Source organism: Somniosus microcephalus, chromosome 6 (assembly GCF_052327205.1).
Source record: "Somniosus microcephalus isolate GS21.2 chromosome 6, FLI_Smic_1.0, whole genome shotgun sequence".
In the NCBI taxonomy this organism is placed as follows: Eukaryota; Metazoa; Chordata; class Chondrichthyes; order Squaliformes; family Somniosidae; genus Somniosus; species Somniosus microcephalus.
The window spans coordinates 236,108,186-236,133,964 of NC_140992.1; the positions used below are offsets into that span (position 1 = coordinate 236,108,186).

A 25,779-nucleotide genomic window follows, 5' to 3' on the forward strand; every position below is an offset into this window, starting at 1 on the left:
CAGAAGTGGGCATGGTGCTGTCATTTGCCCTTTATTGGTTCTTGCTGTTTGTCTTGGAGTACACAGGACAGCACTCATAGAAGCTTGGTGAAAGTAATTTTGCTGCTTCCCTTCACTACAGACTCTGTCTGGATCTTTGACTGACAGCACCATGCTTACGTCTGAGCTGCTTTTACTTAGCAAATGGCAGGTGATCATTCCAAACATAACATGTTTTGACTGTGCAAGCTACTCTCAGTTACTGTACTTTGACATTTTCCATCCAGGATGTCGCCAGGCTGGATCTACCACAGATTATACTACAGTACTATGTTTGTGCAGAGGTTTGGAGTTCATTATTTAAGCTAAGTAACAGCTGTATCCAACCAAAAATGTTGGTTCTGGAGTAAATTGGGGCTTACAAGTGTGATTTTGTTTGGCTGCTATTTGTCAGGCAGTAAATGCTTTGTAGTTTGATAAGCTGTTACCTTGTCTGGTTCATTCTACTTGTATTTATTTTGGATAGGTTTAATTACTTAAAAAAATCTACAATATGTCTAATGGTTTAACATCCCCATAGTCAAACTAAATGAGCTGGTGTCTAGAATCATTGCATATGTGTTAGATAATATTTTGTTCCGCATTATTAGCATTGTCTACTTTGGATGGTTGTAGTAAGAGGATATTACCAATGACTGAAGGAAGTGAGATAATGCTCCAGTCTGAATGTTTACAGTTTAGATTCTATAGCAACCCATGGGATGACTCATTGCTGCCTCATTGTGTCTTGGATTTTTAATGAAGACAGGTGCTACATTGAACAGAGCAGTGTACTAGCCATTTGTGGTCCTGAGACAGAAAGCAAAAGACAACTGAGATTTCTTTACACCTAGTGGCATATCATCATGATATTAAGGAAGAGGAAAAAACAATCTGAAATTGTCAGTGATGCTTCACAGCATAGTTTGGAAAGAAATCATAAACAGACTGATGTTCATGCTGGCACTAATGGAAATAGTAACATCTCACCTCGTGAGGTGGCAGCAACTGGGATCTGGTCACCACTACGGCGAACGGGCATTGTCCCGCTGCTAGCTCTCTCAGTGGGACTAATACTAGGATATTTTCACTCCTGGTATGTTCAGTCTCTACATGAGAATTTCCTCTGGTTTTCAAATATACAGGTGAGCGTTTTTCATTGGTTGTCTTTTCCTTTGAAAGACAATGGGCTTTCATCTAACATGCTAATAATATTGCAATATTTTCAGCCCACAGAGGTATGAGTGAGATGCATGGAAATTAGTATTTATTTAGCCTGCTGAATATATGCAGGAAGCTGTGTATCTGAACATCATTGCTGCAGTTAATTGAGTCAGTTTTCAACCTGTGATATTACTGGCATTAGTCTTGAAGCATTTTGTTTGGTGAGCATGATAATATTTGTTGACTGTTTTGTTGTCTATTTTTGTTCATGGACTATGTTTTTCAAAAAATACTCAAGGGTAAGGCATTGTTGCGCATTATCTTAGAGCATTTCTTTAACCTTTGAAAAATTGTTCAATAAGTTACATCTTGAATATTTGTTTACCTACTCCAATAATGCATGAATTGTTATCTACTTTGAGGACGCAGTCCCTTACCTCTTGATCTTCACTGTTGCTGTGTTACAACTATAACTGGTGTGCAAAGAACATTTATGAATTTGAATGTTCATATTTTTAATGTTCAGATAGTCAACTGGGCAATCTTCAGTTCTTCGTTAATATCAAAATTTAACCAAATTTAAGTATGGCCTGCACATCACGTGCTTGAGGTTTCTCCAAACAAAGAGGAAAAAACTCTGCCAATCTGTGCAGATCAGGGTAAACATTACAGAAGTGAAACTTTACACTATCTGTTCCAAAGCAATTCTCATCAGTAACTTTTGATTATAAGTCCATGATAAAAAGCTTCACCTGACAAATGAACCTCTCTCTCCTTTTTCTCTGTGTTATTGGCATCTCAGATGAAGCCTGAGTGGATTAGTTTAGCCTGCATTGAAGAGTCCAGTGACTGGGCATGCTCTGGTGATAGTTGAGGGAGGGGGGAAGTTCGTCAAAACACCTTTGTCTTTCTGCTAGGTGGCTAGAAGTTCTATGGTCTACAATAAAGTAGAACATTTTGCAAACTCACTGATTTCATTGGAGCAGAATTGAGATTGCCATTTACTTTCCTAATTGAAGTAACAGTTCTGCTCTGCACCTGCCACTGAAGGGTGTATGCAAAATACTTTCCAGGCTCTGAACATGGCTGCTATAAGTGGTGGGGACTGTACCTGCATCAGTGCAGGACTCCCTCACTGCACTGAAATGTTGGCCCAGATTATGTAGGCAAGTCTCTGAAGTGGGACCTGAATGCACGACCTTATGACTCGGAGGTGAGAATGCTACCACTGAGCCAAGGTCGCCAATGGTCTTATTAATGATCCTGATACTTTGCTCTGGTGAACATGAATATCTTCCCTGCACCTTGGACAGCAGATTATTTAACTTCCTCTGGCCTGAATTGGAGCCCTTTCTGTGCCATCCAGCTTCGATCTCTTGTGTTGGGTCTCTAGATCCATTATCTTCCACTCAAAATCTTTTTCACTCCGGAGCATTTTGTGCTTTTCAGCTGTGCTCTGATGATTATAGACTCTCATAGTGGTTTTCCACTGCAGTTTGGGGGACACTTGAGTGTTCCCCAAACTGCAGTGGAAAACCAATACTTCAATACACACTGAGGTCTGGTTCAGTATCAGGAGGTATTTCTGAGGTAAAGTTTAGTGCTACCTCTTTCCACCAGTTATCAGATCAGCTGTTTATTTCAAAGCTGATTCTGCTGACAAGATTTTAAAGGTTCAGAAGTTCTTGTTTAAAGTACTCAACAGGGAATCTGGACCAACAGCAGGAGGCAATGATCTAAAATGGTCCATACTAAGGACTAAAAACAGTGGAAGCCCTAGGGGAGTATAGAAAGTGCAGGGGGGTACTTAAAAATAAATTAGGAGAGCGAAGAGGGGGCAGGAAAAAGCACTGGCGGGCAAAATAAAGGAAAATCCCACGGTGTTTTATTATAAGTATATTAAGAGCCGGAAGATATGGGTGAGGTTTTAAATGAATATTTTGCATCTGTGTTCACTATGGAGAAGGACGATGTAGGCATAGAAATCAGGCAGGGGGATTGTGATTTACGTACTTGAATAAATTAATATTGAGAGGGTGAAGGTACTAGCGGTTTTAGTGGGCTTAAAAGTGGATAAATCCCCAGGCCCAGACAAGATGTATTCCAGGTTGCTGTGTGAGGCAAGGGAAAAGATTGCAGGGGTTCTGACACACATTTTCAAAACCTCCCTGGCCACAGGGGAGGTGCCAGAGGACTGGAGGACAGCTAACGTAGTACCATTATTCGAGAAGGGTAGTAGGGATAAAGCAGGGAATTACAGGCCAGTGAGCCTAACATCAGTGGTAGGGAAATTATTAGAAAAATTCTGAGGGACAGAGAGGCAAGGATTAATCAAGGATAGTCAGCATGGCTTTGTCAGGGGGAGATCATGTCTAACCAATTTGATTGAATTTTTCAAGGGGGTGACTAGGTGTGTGGATGAGGGTAGTGCAGTTGATGTAGTCTACATGAACTTCAGTAAGGCTTTTGACAAAGTCCCACATGGGAGACTGGTCAAGAAGGTAAGAGCCCATGGGATCCAGGGCAATTTGGCACATTGGATCCAAAATTGGTTTAGTGGCAGGAGGCAGAGGGTGATGGTCAAAGGTTGTTTTTGTGACTGGACGCCTGTGCCCAGTGGTGTACCGCAGGGATGGGTCCCTTGCTGTTTGTAGTGTACATTAATGATTTAGATATGAATGTAGGAGGTATGATCAGTAAGTTTGCAGATGACACGAAAATTGGTGGCGTGGTAAATGGGCAGAACAGTGGCAAATGGAATTAACCCTGAAAAGTGTGAGGTGATGCATTTTGAGAGGACTAACAAGGCAAGGGAATACACAATGAATGGTAGGACCCTAGGAAGGACAGAGGATCAGAGGGACATTGGTGTGCATGTACATAGATCCCTGAAGGCAACAGGACAAGTAGATAAGGTGGTTAAGAAGGCATATGGGATACTTGCCTTCATTAGCTGAGGCATAGAATATAAGAGCAGGGAGGTTATGATTGAGCTGTACAAAACGCTAGTTAGGCCACAGCTGGAATACTGTGTGCAGTTCTGGTTGCCGCACTATAGGAGGGATGTGATTGCATTGGAGAGAGTGCAGAGGAGATTCACCAGGATGTTACCTGGGCTGGAGCGTTTCAGCTATGAAGAGAGACTGGACAGGCTGGGGTTGTTTTCCTTAGAGAAGAGAAGGCTGAAGGGGGACCTGATTGAGGTGTATTAAATTAAGAGGGGCATAGATAGAAAGGAACTTTTCCCCTTAGTAGAGGGGTCAATAACCAGGGGGCATAGTTTCAAGGTACGGGGCAGGAGGTTTAGAGGGGATTTGAGGAAAAACTTTTTCACCCAGAGGGTGGTTGGAATCTGGAACTCACTGCCTGAAAGGGTGGTAGAGGCAGGAACCCTCACAACATTCAAGAAGCATTTAGATGAGCACTTGAAACACCATAGCATACAAGGCTACGGACCAAGTGCTGGAAAATGGGATTAGAATAGATAGGGCTTGATGGCCGGCGCGGACACGATGGGCCGAAGGGTCTCTTTCTGTGCTGTATGACTCTATGGGTTCGAATTTCCAAGCCCCATGGAGGCGGGAGTGGGGGGGAAATTGCAGAATCGGGGGGCACAAACCCTTCCCGCCCCCAACCCGCCTCCATGCCCGTTTCCCAGGAAGAGGGTACCCGACCTGTGCTGGGACCCGCCTCCCCGAGGCGGGAAGGGGATTAGTGCCAATTTAACTGCCTGTTAACAGGTAGTTAACGGGCAGTTTTTTTGCCTAATCCCTATTCTTTAGCCCTGACGTGTGGGCTGCCCGACGGCTCCAAACCACGCCAAGTTAGCAAGGCGGACCGTCGGGCTGAAGGGCTTGGGGGGTTCGAGATGTCCGGTGTTCAGGTGAGTGATGGGTGCATGAGTGCAGAGGTAAGTGTGTTTGGTGTGTGTCAAGTGTTTAAATAAGTTTTACTTGCCTTTACTTACTAATGCAGGCTTCCTTCCTTCAGGTCTCTGGAGTCCCTCATCTCACCGGCACAGAAAGCAGAATGGTCGCGAGCTGTCAAAAGTTGCAGCTTTCTGTTGTGGAGAGATTTCTAACTGAGTCTGTGGAGAAGGACTCAAGTTGGAAGTCAGATTGTCAGTGTTTGACAGCTTCACAGAGCTGTCAAACGCTGATATTTCATCTGTCAAAAGCTCTTGACAGATGAAATGTCAATCCCTGACGTCACCTGTAACCGGGTGTCCCTTAATTGACCTGCTGAGCCCGCTGGGCGGGCTCAACAAGGTCAATCAAGGGAAAATCGCGTGGGTTGGCCACAAATCGATGGAGGCGGGACTACAACCCAAAAAGTGGGAGTCCCGCCTCCATCACATCCCCATTGACAAAATCCAGCCCTATGACCCTATCCTGTCAGTTTTAGTAGGCTGATGCAGGGAAGTATGGAGAGCAGCTTGGAGTCTTCTTGTCAGCCATTGACAGAATCCCAGGACTTTCAGGCAGCAATGATGAGTCACCAGAGAAGAAAGTACTCTTCTCTCATTTCTGTAGGGGCTGAGTGGGAGAAGAATGGGCTAACACAGCACTCCACGAGGTCCCTAAGTTTTTGGATGTGGAGCCTTGTCCTGGATCAAGTAGCAGTGGGAGTGAAGGGATGTAGAACTTCTGGGTCCCATTTTTAAGTATAGACTGAGGAATTGTTTGTACTCACCGGTCGCCTTGCTTCACATTCACTCTCCCGGCTCTGTGGGTGATATTCATTTCAAAAATCAGCATCTGGCTCTAGAGTTTCTACTTCAGGCTACCAGCTGGGTATCACCTGAACTACATTCTTTTTACTCAACCATTACATTGGCATCCTAAACGTTTCCAGGTTATTGACCTATCCTTATTATCTCCAAATCAAATTTGTTTTTTTTTTAAACTTGAATTTTAGAAACATGTTCCTTTCTTTAATACCTATTGGTACTATAGCTGGCGTGGATTCTCGGTGTTGTCATTAGCATATTACTTTTAAATAGCAAAAATCTTTTGAAGATTACCAAATATTTTAAAAAGCATGACAGCAGCAAATGGTCCATTCCATGTGGCAGCTTTTCCAACCCAGTCAGCCGTATTAAATAACCTACATCCTGGTTCCACCGTAGTGAATCTCTTGAGCTTCTACAGTTCTTGCTGTGCTTTTAATCCCATTTATATTTGGGTTTTTTCCAGAATGTAAAGTTTAATTGTACCTTAGTAATAACGTGTGTTACTTACAGAAGTATATTCTGTTTGTTCAATTGTACTGAACACAATTGCATTCTGATTTATGTGTAGGAGGTCGAGCAGGAAATCTCCTTCAGGACAGAATGTGGTCTGTACTATTCGTATTACAAGCAGATGCTGCAGGCCCCAACCATACAGCAAGGTGATTACATTATTACTAAGGTTCTGTGAATGATATTTTATGCTAGCAATGTTAGGGTAGATTTTGAGAGTCCTCAACTGCCACCAGCATGCTGCCTGCAACATACATGCAATTTTTGATGGGTAAGGACTTGGACAGTCTACTATTGTCAATTTTTCAAAAATCTAACCAGATTGATAGTTTCATAGTAAGTGAAAATGCCATTCAAGAAAAAACAATTTTGATATTACTGCTTTGTATTCTTATTGATGATGTACTTTTGTGGATATTGCAAAGTACGCTGCAAAAATTAATAGTTTGGCAAATATCAGTGTAATCTAGTATTTCCATCACTTGCATAACTCACTCCCTGCTTTCTGGAGGAGACAGCCCATCTACTCTCTGGGTCTCATGAACATGTACAGTTTATTAGCATAGCCCTGAAACCTGAATAATTCCCGAAGTCAATACTTCTACATGTGTACAAAGCAGTTAAACTTTGCAAATTTGTTTTCACCTCTAAATCCTGAGATTGAAGTTGATTTTTTTTAAAAACATACACAACCTGAATTTACCTGCTTGTCAAGAAATACTAAAATAATACCATTTCTCCAAGCCTGCTTTTGGAACGCATAGAAGTATGTTATAGGGCTGGAGGTATTCAATCTGTTCCTTTGCTGGAGGCAAAGCCATAAGCAGGGAAGGGCTGCAGTACTTAATAATGGCCATAAAATAGCAGATGCAAGTTTGTAGAATATTCTGATATTTGTAAATTTGAAAACGAGTGTCACATACTAATTTATTCATGTTTACCCTTAGAGACCAGTTCTTTTTATTAATGTTGTGCTTCGTTATGTAAAGGATTGAAGGAGCTCATGTATGACAATAAGACCGAATCAAAGAGGACAATAAACCTCCTTAAGCGGATGAACATTTACCAAGAGGTTATCCTAAGCATTTTGTACAGAACTTTGTCTCTTCAGGTAAAGTCAACTTTTACAATAAAATAAATGTACAGTATTTGTGTTTACATTTGTGCAGTTCATTCCAAGCTTTGGTAAGGTACTGTGTTAGTTTATGTTGTAGTCAAGTATTGTGAAGAGAGTTATTTGCATCATGTTTTAACAGAGTTACCTGGAGCCAGTTTTCTTCTACCTGTACACAGTATTTGGACTCCAGGCCCTCTATGTCATTTCAATATACATTACCAGCTGGTTACTAAGTGGTACCTGGATGTCAGGGGCACTGGCAGCTATATGGTACATCCTAAACAGGTAGGCATCAACACTTTGTGGTGCAGAAAAATTACATGTTGTCTGTGCATTAAATGTACTGAGCACAGGATCACCAACTGTTGATGTCCCTTTATGTGTCCATTTGTGAAGTGCGTTCATTTTTGATCCCAGTTCCATCTGTATTATTCATCTGTTGTTAGACTCCAGATTATGACAGTTATATTTTTGTTTCGGAACATGGAAAATTAAATCTTATTAATACCTTTTTGATTTTTGTATGTAAACTGCAGCTGAATTACCCATTTCTGTAAATTTGGAAGCCATTTCACTTCACATTTCTTAGACAGCAACTTAATTTATGCACCTATAGAAACTGAAAGTAATGATGCATCTAGCTTGAGCTCCTTTATGATGTGTCTAATTTTTGTTTGATCTTTATAGAATAGATACAACAAGGGTGGAGTTCACCATTCCGTTGAGGGAGAATTGGTCACTTCCATTTTTTGCATTACAAATAATGGCAATCACATACTACCTCAGGCCACAGCTAAAACCTCTTCAACAAGTGAGTATAGAAATTTATTGCTGTAAAGCAAGTGGAGGTTACTCCGTATGAAACAGTGCATTATAGTTGTAGAAGTGCTTCTAATCTAATATACAGGGTCTGATAAAAGTTGAGATTAAAATAAAAGGGACCAATTAAAATAGAATTGATATTGAGCACTATCTGCTTTTGTTTGAGCAACACAAATGCTAAGTGAATGCACTGTGATGTCAGACAAGGGATCCAGACAGAATATGCTGGGATTGAGATCTGTATATTTATTCTCTAACAGTGCCAATCAGGAGGATACATGTCATTTTTAAACCTTGATGAATTGTGCAGTGTTCTGTTTGGTAGGCATTTTCCTATTTGATATTGGAATGCACTTCCTGCCTACATAACCTCCTGTTCTGTTTTTGTCAACTTTCCCATTTATAAACTCCAATGTCTGTGGTTATAATGGAAATTTCCTATGTAAACGGTCACGCTGTAATTCTGTCCTCTGGCTACTGGTGGCGCTGTAGCACCTCAGATTTGCATCTCCCAATCCTCGGCCTGTACTGCATTAATTAATTAATGTTCATGCATCACATTAGATTCTGTAATAAGTTTCTAACCTTGGCTACCTGGTGATGTCAACAAAGAATCAACCTTGTCTACATAGTACTGTGCCAGTTCATCCCAGTTTGAGTTTGATATCCAGAGGGTGATTTAAAGGTATATAAAAATATAAAACTTCCCAAAACTAGGGCGTAACATAACCAGGTTTCTTGTAATGATGGTGAACAGACATGGGCCTAGAAATTCATTGTAGCCACTTTTGGGGCGGTAAAGTCGGGCGGCCGCTAAAGTTTGCGCCCGCCGCCAAATCGAGGCCACTTCTCCGATATTCATTAGCTTCGCCCTAAGAGTTTGCTCGAGCGCTAAAACTGGCGCTGGACGCCTCTCTTTAGGCGCTAAGCCGGAGGTGCTGAGCGAGAGCGCCGAGGCCGGGCGCAGCGCAGGTGCGGCCACCTCGTGATTGACAGCAGACACCCTGGCGCCGGCCAGCTCTTAAGGGGGAAGGGTCGACTTGGTCTGCTGCCACGCCCTGGATAGTGGAGCCCTCCAGCTAGGCCTGAACACTGCTGCTGGACCCAAATAGCGCCTGAAGCCATGCAGAAGGCCCGTGAACGAGCACAGCGCTTCTCAGAGCGTGATCTGAGTGTGCTGGTTGGTGGTGTGGAGAAGAGGCGCCATATTTTGTACCCGGACAATGGCAGGAAGTCGCCGGTCCGCGTCTACCGGAGAGCCTGGAGGCATGTCGCCAGCAAGCTGTCAGCCAACAGCGAGGTCCCCAGGACCGGTGTCCAATGCCGCAAAAAGTTTAATGACCTCACCCGGATTGTCAGGGTGAGTACCCTTTCCAGTGACCTCCTCATCCTTGCATGTGCACCTCACATTATGGGCAAAGGGACCTGAAAACCCTAATGGCCAGCCCTCATCCAGCAGCTATGGGACAGGCATGAACATCAATTGCACATTCTGCACTTAACACACTGGCCAAGCTATTCCACCATGGGAGGCAGGGCACACAAGATCAGGGCGACACACTGGCCAGGCTATTCCACCATGGGAGGCAGTGCACACAAGATCAGGGCGACACACTGGCCAGGCTATTCCACCATGGGAGGCAGTGCACACAGAATCAGGGCTACACACTGTACTTAGAGGCCGTCCTTTCTCTTGCAGGCCAAGCTGGCCAATAACAAGAAGAGCCGGACTGCGACCGGGGGAGGCCGACCCCAGATCCAGCCGCTCACCGAGCTGCAACATCGCGTGGAGCGCATCATGGGTGGCCGGGTGATTGGCCCCGTTGCATGTGGAGATGCCGACCCTGTTCTGGGCACCAATGGTAAGGACATCACCTTTTGGACCTCTCTCGTCCCACTTGCGCATCAGATCTACATCCTTTGCCACTGTCCGACCAATGCGCTGAATGCCACCACTCATGCATCCCTCGCTGACGCCCTCTCCTCACTCTAAAGCTACTCTTGTGCCTTCCTGCTTTCAGATGGTGAGGAGGAGGTCCCTGAACTTGCCAGTGACAGCCCCTCAGAAGAGGAGGAGGCGAAGGAGCAAGAGGAAGGCGGCCCATCAGGGGAACCCTCAGCCGCGGCAACCCATGCGAATGTAGGGGACACGTCTTCCCTGGAGGGGAACGTGGCGGAAGTGTCGGAGGGGAGGGGAGCTCATGGGACCTGCGGCCTGCAGAAACGCGGGAGGGGAGTGGAAGCTCGGCGGCCTTCTCCCCAGAGGGGGGAAGGGTCGGAGGGGAGTCCAATTGCTGGGCCCAGCGGCGTCCAGCAACGCAGGAAGGGTCGGCCAGCTCGGCGCCCTTCTCCCCAGAGGGAGAGTCCGGCCTCCAGTCCGGAGATGGTCTTCGCCGAGGAGATGGAACGCCTCGAGGACTTGTCCGCGGACTCGGAGCGCCGGCACACGGAGCTCATGGGGGTAGTGGCACGGTTGCCTGATGCCATCGAGTCCCTCTCTCGGAGTGTGACCGACGTCGGGGCCTCACAGGCCATCAGTTTGGCGGCATTCGGGGCAGCTCAGGCAGCGAGTGGGCAGCTGATCAGTGGTGCCGTGCAGTCACTGGGTGCTCTGATGAGGTCACTGAACAGGTCAACACGGGCACTCACTGCTGCCACACTCGCTGTGTCAGCCAGGCATCGCCAGGGCACCCGGCGCGCTGCAGCAGCACAGCGGTCTGTCCCTCGGCAGATTGGTGCGAATGCTGCAGTGCTGGCCCGGGCGAGTGCCAGTGTCTCAGGCGACCAGCGAGCGCCTGCCATCCGCCAGCTTGCCCCCATTCCTCCAGCCGCCACTGCCACTCCCCCAGTGGAGCTGCCAGGAGCTGCTGCAGCGACTGATGCTGGCCAGCCACAGCTGCAGCATTCAACAGCCGCCCGCTCGACGGCCAGACCTCGACTAGGCCGACCCCCCAAGGGCATCTGCCGTCACGACATGTGCCCCTCTGGAGCCTGCCCCCAGCCTTGCAGCAGCCAATGGCCTTACTTTGAGGAGGAGCAGCAGGGCGGGCAGGGGCCACACAAAGATGGCCAAGGCATCGCCCTAGCGGCCCAAAAAGTCGAATGTGTGGCCAGTTGTGTTTGTTTTTTGAGGCCGAGAATTGGATGTTTGTTTTTTGAAGGCCGAGGATGTGATGTTTGTTTTTTACGAAGGCCGAGGATGACGGCCATTTTAGTTGCACTGTTTTGTTAATCCTCTCCAGGTTGTGGGAGCGAGTAATGTGTTTGAGTGTTTTTTGGGGGTTTCGTCTGTTTTTGGTTTTCATGTGGGAAGGGCCCTGAGTTTGTACAATAAAGCATTTTATTTATTAACATTGTCCATGTTTGATCTTTGAAGTGTTTGTTGCCTTAACCGGCTGAGGGCTTGCGGAGCGGCTGCAATCATGTTCTTTCATTGGCACAAGCCATTCCCTGACAGGGGGCCTAGAAGTGACGTTCAATAAGCCACCGACGGGCGGCCCTTGGACCTTGTGCCTCCCTCCTGGGCTGGTACTCCTCGTCCTCCTCCTCCTCATGCTCCTCCTGCTCCTCCTCCTGAGGTGGTGGTCCAACGTGAGGTGACAGTGCCTGAGTCCTGCGGATAGCCAGGTTGTGCAGCATGCAGCAAACGACGACGAATTGGGAGACTCGCTCCTGCGAATACTGGAGGGCTCCCCCGGAGCGATCGAGACAGCGGAACCGTTGCTTGAGGACGCCGATTGTTTGTTCTATGATGTTCCTAGTCGCTTGATGGCTCTCGTTGTATGCCTCTTCAGCAGGGGTCGTGGGCGCGCGGAGCGGCGTCATGAGCCAGATACACAAAGGATAGCCTTTGTCTCCGATAAGCCATCCTCTTGGGTGAGGCTGTGCCTGGAACATGTCAGCCACAGTTGTCTGTCGCAGGATAAAGGCATCGTGGCTGCTGCCTGGAAAGCGGGCATTGACAGCTAGGATGCGCTGCCTGTGGTCACACACCAGCTGTACATTGAGGGAATGGTAGCCCTTCCGGTTGCGGTAATCCTCGGCATGCTCCAGAGGTGCCCGCAAAGCCACATGCGTGCAGTCAATGGCACCCTGCACCATGGGGAAGCCCGCTATTCTTGCAAATCCCACTGCATGCTGCTGCTGCTTGTCCAGGGTCATGGGGAAGGAGATGAATTGATGTCTCCTTCTGAAAAGGGCTTCGGTCACCTGGCGGATGCAGCAATGCACGGCGAACTGGGAGATGTTAGCGATGTCCCCAGCAGCGGATTGGAAGGAGCCGGTGGCATAGAAGTTGAGAGCCACCGTCACCTTCACTGCCACCGACAGAGATGTCCTGCGCATCAGCTGTGGCTGCAGATCTCTCTGAAGCAGCTGGCAGATGTCTGCAACCACCTCCCTTCTGAATCGCAGCCTCCTAACACACATCGCGGCAGACATGGTCAGATAGGAGGACTGCTGGCGGTATACCCTGGGTGGGTAAGGCCTCAGTTGGCGACGCCTGTTGCCCCCTCTGCGTCTAGCCAGGGCTGCCACTCTCTCACGGCGTCTGTAAGCCCTTCTGGCATAAGGCTGAAAGTCAGCGTTGGCACCCAATGCAGCCCCCATTATATGCTGGCAAACACTGAGCTCTCAATGAAGGCAAAGATAATTGCTAAGCTCTGGCTTGAGCCAAAAATACCTGTCCTAGTGTTGGTCCAAACCAGTAAGCTCTCCTCCTTGGTCTCTCTCCAAAAAACCATTGCACAAGAGTGAATGCTGCAAAATGGCTGGCCTTTATAGTGCAGGGTAAGTGCCCTTTAATTAGCGCTCCCCGCGGCCCGCCTCGGCTGTGTACCGTTCCACTTCACAGTCGTTAGGGCCGCCCGGCGCACAATGGCCCGGCGCGAGTGAAGTTCCGGTTCGGGGCGCACAAAGGGCGTTGCACTAGTAAATGACGTCATGATCTGCGCGCGCAGCAGGGCGCGCGCTAAGACTTTGCGCCGGCGCTAAATGTGTACTGAAGTTGGGGCGAGGCGCAGATCGCGCTGCGCCCGGGCGCTAAGCGCCTAGCGCTCGAGATCTACTCCTCCTAAGGCGCTAATGGCTGGCGCGCCCAACTGAATTTCTAGGCCATGGTCTTTTTTTATTTTTTCTTGGGGTGGAGGCATCATTGGTAAGGCCAGCACATATTGCCTATTCATAGTTGCCCTGAGGGCATGAAAAGTTAACCACATTCCTCTTGTTGTATGGGGGTGCAGGTTGGTGAAGCAGCAAGAGCTTGTAAAGTTTGATGCTCTAACTGTTAGTAGTCTGAGAGGAACACCAGTCCATATTCAGTACTCCAGCTATACAAATTTATAACGATACAGGTGTTGTCCTCAGAATAAAATGTTCCACTGTTCCTATTTAAATTGTAATGTATACATCTTTGAGTTACAGTGGAAAGAATCACCAGATAGGCATAGACTGAATAAATTATCTTCCAACTTAACACTTGAATTTTATTTTTAATCAACGACTATATGAATCTTTGGAAGACAGCTTTACTGTATTGAAAGCTGTGTCAAAGTAAGTATACAGAGTGCTACTGTACATGAAGAATACAAGTATATTTCTGACAAACTGGATATCATTAACTTTGTATTTAAGTTAATTATTAAATAAAATTATCTATTAGGAAGTAAAGTTGTTGCAGCAATTAAAAATGTATGTACAGATGCTAAATTTAAATTCTTAAATGAGAGATGAGCAATTGATCTTGCTGACTCTAGCATTTTTGGGTGCTTTCCATGATACAAAAAATATAACGTGTCAGCTGTGGCTCAGTGGGTAGCACACTCGCCTCTGAGTCAGAAGGCTGTGGGTTCAAGTCCCACTCCAGAGGCTTGGGCACATAAAGCTAGGCTGACACTCCAGTGCAGTGCTGAGGGAGTGCTGCACTGTCGGAGGTGCCGTCTTTCGGATGAGATGTTAAACCGAGGCCCCGGCTGCGCTCTCAGGTGGACGTAAAAGATCCCATGGAGTTATCCCCGGTGTCCTGGCCAATATTTATCCCTCAACCAACGTAACAAAAACAGATTATCTGGTCATTATCACATTGCTGTTTGTGGGACCTTGTTGTGTGCAAATTGGCTGCTGCGTTTCCCACATTACAGCAGTGACTCCACTTCAAAAGAAAAGTACTTCATTGGCTGTAAAGCGCTTTGAGACATCTGGTGGTTGTGAAAGGCACTATATAAATGCAAGTCTTTTTATATTTGAGCATTTTGAAGTGAAATTAGTAGCAACGTGCAAAGATTTGTTGGTAGTTTTTCAGTAATAGCACAGCTAGTACAACAGCTTTGTAGTTCATCTTGTGATCTACTCTGATGCCTAACAAAGTCTCCAAGAAAGAGGGAAAATACATTTACTGAAGTAAACTCTAATATTGCTCATCTGTACATACATAACCTGCTGCTTTACCCGGAAGATGAGGATTGAACTTTCCATTTTGTGTAGGCAGATTTCACACCTAATGCATTTGGGCGATCAGAATCTACCTATTCTGATGGCAATTTGACTAATGAAAAGAGTGGAATCACTAAAGAAAGCAGGTTTATTTACTGGTTTATGACCTGTACTTAACTTTTTTTTCTTCTATTTTAAGCGGCTGTCGTTCACATTGATCATGGCATCAACATTCCTTTTCTGCATTACCTGGCAGTTTAACCAGTTTATTTTGTTAATACAAGCTCTGGCTCTCTTTTCCTTGGACTGTTTAGATATGGTGCCTGCATCAAAGGTAATATGAGATTAATACTGTGCAATAAACTTGATATGTATGCATGTACGAACTGACATGGGAACTGACATGCTGTGCCACAGAATATAATATAGATTCACTAACCTGGCAAATTACTAGTCTCAGCTGGATTGTTAGGGGTGGTGAGTGCAGGTAAGAAGACCCCAGGTTAATCCAACAATAACTGATTTCAGAGTGTTGCTGCAGTTGGGCAGAGATTGCTGTGCAATGTGTGGAGACTAAAAGATGGTGGATAAATATAAATTTTTAAAATTAGCTCTAGGATTCACTAGAGTAAGAAACCTAATCAGTTTGAGTATAGGCTCCTAGGTTTTGGAAAACCTCTTCAATGGGAATGCTTAAAGGCTTTGCCATTGATATTAGCTTTGCAGTGATGCTTTGAGTGTACTATTTTGAATTCCACTCTGATGTCTACTCGAAGATGAGTTTGCTAGGTCTTATGGGGAGAAAGGAGAAACTGGTCAGTAAAATTCTCTATTTCACTTAAGTGTGTCTGGTGGGCTGTCCAGCAGAGAGGCCTCAAAGGCTGAAACTCCCAATTTATTGTGGATGTGGGAGGCAAAGTCATTGGGGAGGAGCAGAAACTTGGCACATGACAACAAATCCTGGACCACTCAGTAAATACTCTCCTGTTTAAACATTGTACTGTATCCTGTTTAAACATTGTAACTTGTATAAAGAGAAAGTGACGTATTTATCTGTATTTTTTCCCAATCCAAATTCTCCTAATTCTGGAAACTTGAGGTCATCACTTGTATTTAGTTTAATTTAATATTTAAAAAGATACTATTAAGGCAGACCAAGTTTATTTTAAAACCAGACCTCGGCTGAATTTTCAATTATAAAATGCTGTTTATTTTACTGTTCACCTTGAAATCAACTTGTCAGGCACTTCTTAAAATCATTGGCCAGCCACTGCTTAAAGCAAAACAAATGAGGAGAAAGGCTGAATGTCATTGTAGAGTAGATCATTGCTGTGACATCCATGTAGGTTCTATAATTCTTCTTTGAGAAGGGACCATTTAAATGCTTGTTTCTAGCTCATGTAAGAACATACTTAAAGTGTGTTCTTTCAAAATCTTAATGTGGAGCCTAAAAAATAGTTCAAAGTGATTTATATTTATTTTGCATTTTTGGCAAATGGTTGAGAAAATAATTTGTGTGAGGAGAACACTTCATTGGTGTAGTATCTCTTCTGTTGCAGGTTACGTCACTATACCTCGTACACGTGGCTTCTTTGCTTCTCGTCTGGATCCTGCAGTTTAACAACTCCATGCTCCTGGGGTCATTGGTTCTAAGTTTCATTCTGGCTGCTTTAATAGTGCGCCACTTGCAGGTAGTAATAGGAAACCTTTTTTCATTCAAAATAATAGTAATATATGTAGACTTAAACCCTTAGGGGGAAAAATTTGGTATCGCCCATTTTGGGGTGCTAATATCGGCCGGGCGCAAAGTTTAGCGCCCGGCGCTAATTATCGCCTCCGACTGCAACATTCGTCTCTATTGCCCCTGGAGGTGATTTGAGCGCTAAATAAGCGCTACAGACCTCTCTTAAGGTGCAAACGTCAGGGAGTGAGGCACTACCTCAGAACGCTACCGAAACTCAGGCGATGCCAATTACCATGGAAACCAGACAGACTGGCGCCGTCTAGTTCTTAAAGGGGAGGGGCCATCTTGCTGGCCAGCCACTCCCTGCTCATTGCAGCCTTGAATCTTGGCCTGGAGAGACCTCAAAAGCAATTGTATGGAAGCACTAATGGATAGGCCCAGGGAAAGAGCTTGGTGCTGAGGGCCAAAACTCCTTAGGACAGCATTAAAACCGAAACTTTTGCCGACAAGAAAAGGCAGGAAGCGCCAGCCTTTAACTAGCGCTCCCCCAGCCCCTTCCCGACTTGAAAACGTTCCCCTCTACTTGTCGTACCTAGCGGCAGGCGCTAAAGCAGGGGGCGCGACTCAATATCCGATCTGGGGCGTTGCACACTTGACTGACGTCACCATCTGCAGGCTCAGGAGATTGTGGCGGTAGTGTTTAGCGCCGCCACAAAACGACTAGTCAATTTCGCGAGCGGCACTAACATCACCGCACCCGGGCGCTAGTTGCTTTGCACCCCATTCGGGAGGCGCAAAGCAACCAAATTTTTACCCCTTATAGTTATTACCATACTTTTATGAATTTCAGATAGTAAATATCTTAAATTGTGAAAAATATAGGGGGAGAAATTGGCTAACGCCTGAAAACGAGCATGGGGATCTTGGCACATGATTAACTTGCGCCCGTTCATTGCATTGCAGGCAGCACGTTAAATTGGTGCTGCCTGCCTTTTTAAATGATTGCTGCGTGCAGCCAGCACTACCCACACTGTTCATTGGCCGCATGCATCAGCAGGGGGCCAATATCGCGAGTGGCTAGTGCTACTTAAAGACAGAGTGGTGGGAGTGTTTTCAAATGTCAATCTGGTCTGCGATAATTTGAGCAATGGCTGAACATGCGAGAGAGCGAGCACCAAGGTTTTCATCAATACAATGGAGATCTTGGTGGAAGAGGTGGAACGGAGAGACGTCCTGTATCTGCAGGGGGGCAGAAGGCCCTCCAGACATCGGCTCAGGAGGCAGTGGGAATAAGTGGTGGGGGAGGACAATGTCAGGAGTGTTGTTCCAAGAACAGGGATGTAGTGCAGGAAGAAGTTTAACAACCTGACACGAGTTGTCAAGGTGAGTGAGATCATCTTCAAATGGCATATCCTACCAACTGCACCACTAGCCTCATCCACTGCTCAATTCTCTACACCCCCATTACCCACCAACCAACAATCTCTATCGACCAATACTCAACCCTTCAATTCACACACTTGGCACTGTTGCAAGCTTTGCACTCATAACTCGGAGCGCGTACACACTGGCAGCTGTTCAACCATAACAGCCAATTCACCCAAACATATTGCAGGACACTCATTGACACACTTCTCTCTTTCTTGCAGGAGAAGGTGGCACATTGCAGCAGGCAGCAGGAAAGAACTGGAGGAGGGTAAGCACACCTGCATGTTTTAAGTCCCATGGAGGAGACCATGCTGGCCATCATGGGAAGGGGCATCACTGAGGCTATGGCCACTGGAGAGGCTGAAGGGATCGATGATGAGGGTATCTGCATACCTAATCCTCCTCCTCTCATCCCAGTTCTCCATCATCCCGCAATCGCTTCTGAGTCAAGCTGCAGATGGTGTAAGCACGCACTTCTTACTTTCTCCTCTTCCCCTCACCACAACTCAACCCTTGTCCCTTTTTCATTTCAGATACCCAAGAACTGGAACTTTCCCAGCCAGTAGAGGAAGAAGACAGTGACGATGAAGAGACACTTTCACTCTATTTTACACTCGCAGCCACCAGCTCAGACACGGATACTATTTTAGAGGCTAGGGCAGAGGAGGGACCTGCACGTAGTGCGCAGGGAAAGGATAGCATAGGTGCCAGCTCGCTGGAGGGCGAGGTCGAATACTAGTTCTGCTGCAGAGGAGTCAGATGAGGACTTCGATGGGCCAGGCTACAGCAGAAGGCTGATGGGTGTATATAACCAAATGCTTGGTGCACTGGAAAGCCTGCGCTCAATGTCAAGGAGTATGGAGGAGTCCAGCACCAACTTGACGCAGGGCTTTGCGCAGAGCTTGGAGCCCATCCTTTCCAACATGGAACGGGTGGTCATCCCCATCAACACACCTGTGGAATTCACCATGATGTAGCATCTGATGGCCGATGTCACAGCATCCATTGCAGCACAAACAACTTCCATCAAATGACTGAGTGCTACCATGGAAGCTCGGACTGCTGCCTTGCAAGCTCAGACTGCTGCCACCATGGCTCTGGATACCACTGTTAAAAGGGGCTTCCAGGGCGTCAAAGCAGTCCATCAATCTGTTCTCCACAGATCAGTAGGATTGCTGAGGCACCGCCGAGAGAGAGAGAGAGAGTGGCAGTGGCTCCATGGAGCACAAACCTGCTGTCCTCTCTCAGGATGACGGCATTCCTGCTCCCACCCCTGCCACCCCGCCAGTGCCCCTGCTGTTGCCTGTCAGCCAGCCCAGACTGCTGCAGCCCAGGCTGAGATGGTGCAGCCTGAAGCCGGGCCTTCTAGGCCCAGAACTGCTCGAGGTAGCCCTCCAAGGCCATCTGCAGTCTCCTCAATTGGTGGCCAGCAGCCTCATGCTGCAGCCACTGGAGAAGCACCTCATAGGCGTACTAGGAGAGGCAAAGGCACACGGAAGACAGGCACTAAGGGAATGCACAAGGCTGATTAATTTATTTTTGTCTACATTATGTCATGATTGAATTTATAAAATTGGATTGGGATGTACATTTTCTGGTTGTTTATATTTTTGTGTTGTCTGAAAGAAGACGATGCGATCGTCAGTGATGGAGGAAAGGTAAGGAGTGTGGGACTGTTGGTGAATGGGGAGGCGTGGTTGAGGTTACTGGTATCACTGATGAATTATTTGATCACGTTGGGCCTGGGTAGAAAGGGGCTGTCTACATTGCAGTCTCCCTTTCTCTTCGTGTTCCTCCACTTCCTGTTGCAGTTTGTCTTCCTCCTCATCCTCCTCCTCTTCCTTGTGCTCCTGCCCTTCAGCTTCTCCCCTGACAGGTGGTGGCAAGGGCTGTTCCTTCATAATGGCCGTGTTGTGCAGCATGCTACCAGAAATCTTGATACCCGCTAAGCTGAGTGCTGCAGTGCTCCTCCAGAGTGGTCCACGCAGTGGAAGTGTTGCTTGAGGAGGCTGATGGTGTGCTCTATAGTGTTCCTTGTGGCAGCATGGCTTTCATTGTAGGCCTGCTGTGCACGTGTGCATTCCAGACCGGAGTCATGAGCCATGTCATGAGTGGATAACCCTTGTTGCCCAGTAGCCAGCTCCGTCTGCTTGTCACTAGCAAGAGGAAATGAGATGAAGTTGTTTCTCTGTGAATAGAGAGCCTCAGTGACCTCCCTTATGCAGCAGTGTACTGCAAACTGCGAGATGTTACTATATCTCCAGCAGCAGCCTGAAAAGAGCCAATTACATAAAAGTTAAGAGCCAGGCAATGCTGCTGTTGCCCTACTTTGTGGTTGCAGTTGTGGGTGCAGCAGTTGGCTGATTTCAGTCACAATCTGTTGTGAAGTGAAGGTGTCTCAAGCATTGGTCCTCGCTGAAGTCAAAGTAAGAGAATTGCTCCCTAAAGACCCTCTGTGGATATGCCGTCCTGCTGAGAGCCCTTCCCCACCTCCTCCCTCTTCTGGCAACTTGTCCTGTTCTGCGTGGTCTCTCTTCATTCTCTCAATCATGCATAAATTCCTAGGGGAAGTCCTTCCAGGCCACCCATGTCTGGAAGCAACTTGCTTCAGCACAAGCTTTTAAATCAACAAAGAAGTACTTGAGCACCAGCCAGACCACTCCCTGTAGACTATTCAAACTTTAGGCAAGTACAGGAAAGCCCCATAAACACGTTCAATTGCACCAGCAACCAGAAGAAATAATTTAGCAACTAGTCTGTAAGTACTTCATGATCCCTTTAAATAGTGCTAGTGGGAGGTTCTTCATTTTGTTTACCGTCGTTTTCAACTGTGCGAGGTTAAGACAGGGTGTAGGCTGGAGCATGACATTCGAAAATGGCAGCGCTGGCGTCAAATAAGCATTGCACCGTGATTGATGTCATAATCTGCCTGCTCTACATGCTGCCAACGGTCGTTAGGTGTGTGCGTGCAAATCCCTTTACCAAGATGGCGCCTGACGCACTTCCCGTCAGAAGTGTGTACATGCATCTCTGACCCCATTTTTGAGTGTTAGGAGACAGCGTAGCGCCTAAAAAATGGGCACTACACAACCCAATTTCTCCCCCACAATATTCTAGGTTGTTTTGATTATAATGACATAGTATTGACTGAAAATAATTGTTTCAGCTTCTATGTAATCATGAAGTTATGGTGAAGATTGTAATGTTACAGGAATAACCAGTCAGTCTTATTGTTGATCAGTCACTGAGCATCTTAAAAGTAAATCAAAATACTTAACCAGCAGCTTGTTAGTGTATTCCATCCTTTATTCAACTAGTTAGAGTGAGTGAGAGTGCAAGTGGAAACAGAACATAGAGTTTCCACAAGGGGGCGGGCAAGCTGACTAAACTTATGGTAGAAGATATGGGGAGGAAAAATTTGGTTGGTTAACGCCTCCCATTGGCGCCTGCAGGGGGCGCTAACGGAGTGCTAGCAACTTAGCGCTCAAGCACGGCGGTTTTAGCCGCTCGTGAAATTGACCTGTCGTTTTGCACTGGTGCTAAACACTACTGGCATGATCTCCTGCGCCCACAGATCGTGACATTATGCAAGCGTGCAATGCCCCAGTAGTGCCCCGGACCAGAAATTGAGTCGCGACCCTGCTTTAGCACCTGCCGCTAGGAACGACAGGTAGAGGGGAACGTTTTCAAGTCGGGAAGGGGCTGAGGGAGCGCTATTTAAAGGCGTGCGCTTCCTGCTTTTTCTTGTCAGCAAAATTTTTGGTACCTGCAGGTTGAGAGGGTGAGCGACGTCTGGAGCTGTCCTAAGGAGTTTTGGTCCTCGGCACCACTTTTGAGGTTCCTATTTATTTAGAAGCTTTTATGGGGGCTACACTAATTTGGGGAGTCGTCCTCCAGCTTCACCTTCAGAGGCAGCAGAGGCACAGAGAGTGAGTGGCAAACGTGGCCAGAGAGAGGAGGGCCAACAGGACTCTGCACAGGAGACCTTACCCTCCCAGGGTATTCCAGGAGCAATTCTCCTATATTCATTTGTCTGAGGAGCAGTGTTTCTGAAGGCTGCGCTTCAGCAAGGAGGTGGTCACTGAGCTCTGCCACCTCCTGCAACCAGAGCTGCAGCCTCAGCTCAGGACCAGGACGTCTGTCGGTGGCAGTGAAGGTGACGGTGCCTCTGAATTTCTATGCTAGCGGCTCCTTCTAGGCTTCAATGGGGAACATAGCGAATATCTCCCAGTTCGCTGTTCATTGTTGCATCTGGGAGGTGACAAATGCTCTATATAAAAGGAGACAGCAGTACATCTCTTTCCCCATGACCCGGGACAACAGCGCAAATGCGCATGTGGCTTTGCTGGGATAGCGGGCTTCCCCATGGTTCAGGGCGCCATTGACTGCACGCATGTGGCATTGTGGGCACCTCATGAGAATGCAGAGGTGTTCTGAAACCGCAAGGGCTTCCACTCTCTGAATGTCCAGTTGGTGTGTGACCACAGACAGCGCATCCTCGCCGTCAATGTCCGCTATCCTGGCAGCAGCTACGATGGTTTTATCCTGCGCCAGACTGGTGTCGCAGACCTCTTCCAACCACCGCGTCAACCTAGCGGATGGCTCCTCGGGGACAAGGGCTATCCACTCTGCACCTGGCTGATGACACCACTCCGTAACCCCAACACCCCTGCCGAGCTGCAATACAGTTATAGCCATAGCCCCACCAGGAACCTCATAGAGCAGACGATCGGAGTCTTGAAACAACGGATCCGGTGTCTGGACCACTCGGGGAGCCCTGCAGCACTCTCCCGAGCGAGTCTCGCTTTTCATTGTTGTGTGCTGCATGCTTCACAACCTTGCAATCATGAGGATTCGGCCATTGCCACTAGAGATTGGTGCACTACCTCAGGAGGAGGGTGAAGAGGAGGATCAGCAGCACCAACGTGGGAGGGAGGCGCATAATGTTGCCACTGCAAGGGCCGTCCGTGAACAGCTGATAAGACACCGCTTCTAACCATTTACAGAGAAGATGGCTTCTGGGATGAAGAAGCACATCATCACTAGCATCCCGCATCCCCTGTTGCTGGGCAAAGCTACAATGAGTCAAATCAGCAAAGATGTAAAGTAACAATAAAAAACCTTTATTTATAATACAAACTCTCATTTATTCAGGACAAACAATTAGAAATGAACCCAACAATTCATAAACTAACAAAACTCATTCTCACAACATGGAGATAAGTGGCAAAACAGTAAACAAATATAATAACATCAACATCGAACTTTCCCACAAACATTCCCCCCATTTATTAAAAAATTCTACTTTCGGGCCTCTGAGGGTGACCTCCAGCCCTTGCGCACTTCCCACCCTACTGCTTCTCCGTAATGTGGTCCCAGTGGCTACAGCAAGGCTAGTGGAAGGCTGCTGAATGCTGGATTCAGAGACTGGAGATGGCCTTGAAGGACACCCTCGACCAGCTCTGGGCCTGGAGGGCCCGGCTGCAGACTGCACCAACTCTGCATGGGCGGCAGCAGTCTGGGCTGGCTGGGTTGCAGGCCATGCCAAGTGCAATGGGGAAGTTGCTGGTGGGAGCAGGAATGCTGTCATCCTGAGACCGACACACTGCCACTCCCCCGGGGCAGTACCTCAACATCCAGAGCAATCCGCTCGAGCACAGATTGCTGGCCTGCTGCGACACCATGAGATCCCAGGGGGACTGTGGACAACCCAGCGAGGATGGCAGCTGTCAGTGCATCAATCTGAGACTGCATGAGAGCAGCCTGAGACTGGATGGCACCAGTCAGTGACTCGATTGCAGCACTAAGCCGTTGCGTTGCATTGGCCTGTGCTATAATGGATCCTGCCACCTCACCCATTACACATGGCATGTGGCCTGGGTCCCCACGGTCTCCCTGCAATTCAACCATCCTCGGCAAGGATGGGTTCAAGGGTTTGCACACAGATGACAGCTGTGCTAACGGCAGACTCCTCCAGGCTCCTAGCCAGTGCATCCATGCTGTCGGGCACCCTTGCTATTGCACCCATGAGCTCAGTGTGCATGCTCCAGGCCTGTATTCATAGCTGCGATGTCGAGGTCCTGTGCAGCAGAACTCGCGCACCTACTCATCCTCCGGGGAGATGACCCCCAAGCTTCCCTACCCCCATGGCATTGCTGCAGTCTGCTGGGCCCAGGAGCTTCACCCTCATCAGACCCTAGCCCTACTCCATGCCAGGGAGGGTGCGGTCCCAGTGTCGGATGTGTCACCTTTGGGACACGCAGGCAGTGAGGCTCCGGCTTCCTCTTCCTCCTCCTCTGGTGCGTCGCTGCCACTGGCAGGCTGCGGGACAGGCTGGTTAGTTGGTGGTTCACTATCTGAAAGCAGGAAGGTACAAGAGTGACTTTAGTGTGAGGGCAGGAAGGGAGCAAGGACTTGAGACAGTTAGTTGGATTGAAAGTGTAAAAGGCTGGTGTTGTGAGGGTGAAGTGGTATGAGAGAGGAGAGAAAGCTGATGAACATACCATTGCTTTCCCCAAGGGGGTCAATCTCTCCACTAGCCATGGCACCTATGAGCTGGCTGACAATGAGCTTGTAGACTCTGTCCTCCAGCTCATTCAGGGGGTGTAGGTCCGCCTGTCGTCCTCCCATGCGTTGTTGCTCCCTTCTGTTATGAGACAGCTTGGCCTGCAAGAAAAAGGACAGCATGTGAGTGAGTGTGCAGCCATGTGTTTGGCAGATGTATCTCCCATAGTTGAATAGCCGTTAATGTATGCAAGGTTCTTGGATGAGTGTTGAGCATTTGGGGTTTTAAACCGTCTAGGCACAGAGTGAAGTTGAGATGGAGAGATGTAGAGGTATTGAAAAGCAGGTACTCACCCTGACCACCCGAGTGAGGTCATTGAACTTCTTGCGATATTGAGTATGGGTCCTTGGCACCGGGCTCCTTGAGGAGACATGCTGAGCCAACTCCTCCACATCCTTTGGAACTCCCAGGGCAATGGCCTCCTGCCACTCTCAGGGAACAGCACTGCCCGTCGCCGTTCCACAGCGCCAACCAGAGCCACCAATGCCTGGTCGCTGAAGCGCTGAGCTCTTTCCCTGGGCCTCTCCATTAGTGTTTCCGACACAAAATTGCAACAGAGGTCTCTCCAGGCCGAGATTCAAGGCTGCAATGAGCAGGATGTGGTTGGCCAGCAAGATGGCCCCTCCCCTTTGGGACGTCTGGTTGTCGTGAAGGGCGCTATATAAATGCAAGTCTTTCTTCTCCTTTCCCCTTTAAGAACTGGACAGTGCCAGTCTGTCTGACTTCCATGGTAACTGACATCGCCTGAGCTTCGGTAGCGTTCAGAAGTAGCGCTTCGCTCCCTGACATTAGCACTTTAAGAGAGGTCTGTAGCGCTTGATTTAGTGCCCAAATCACCTCCAGGGGCGATAGAGGTGAATTTTGCAGTCGGAGGCGATAATTAGCGCCGGGCGCTAAACTTTGTGCCCGGCCGATATTAGCACCCCAAAATGGGCGATACCCAATTTTTCCCCCCACATTGGGTCTTCATGAAAGTATTTTTGATTTGTTCCAAAAATTGTCAATGTAATCATCTTATCTATCTATATATATAAAACGGTCCGTCTCTCTTTCCGTCTGTCTGTCCGGCTATACAATCAAAAGTTCTAGAGCGTACCTACACATATGTTATATCAAAAGAAAGCTTATCATTAGGCGACTCTCATAGGCGTATTTACTTTTTGGTCAGACAAAAATACTATACAAAAATCCTCAAAAATCCACTCGTTAGCGGTTCACCAATCCTACCTCTCATTAGTGTTGAGTGACGTGCTGCTTGACCAATCCTACAGTTCAGTGACCTGATGGTTGACCAATCGATGCGTCACGGG

General features: G+C 47.4%; 1 protein-coding gene across 1 annotated transcript in view; it reads left to right on the forward strand.

Moving 5' to 3' along the window:
- Positions 1-25,779, forward strand: part of dpy19l3 (dpy-19 like C-mannosyltransferase 3) — a 115,626-nt gene that overhangs the window by 22,834 nt on the left and 67,013 nt on the right. Inside the window, exons 4-10 of the mRNA XM_085991568.1 lie at positions 6,483-6,573; positions 7,414-7,535; positions 7,681-7,826; positions 8,229-8,352; positions 13,887-13,913; positions 14,992-15,126; positions 16,352-16,483. Coding sequence (XP_085847694.1) covers positions 6,483-6,573; positions 7,414-7,535; positions 7,681-7,826; positions 8,229-8,352; positions 13,887-13,913; positions 14,992-15,126; positions 16,352-16,483 — 777 coding nt within the window. The remainder of the gene's footprint in view (positions 1-6,482; positions 6,574-7,413; positions 7,536-7,680; positions 7,827-8,228; positions 8,353-13,886; positions 13,914-14,991; positions 15,127-16,351; positions 16,484-25,779) is intronic.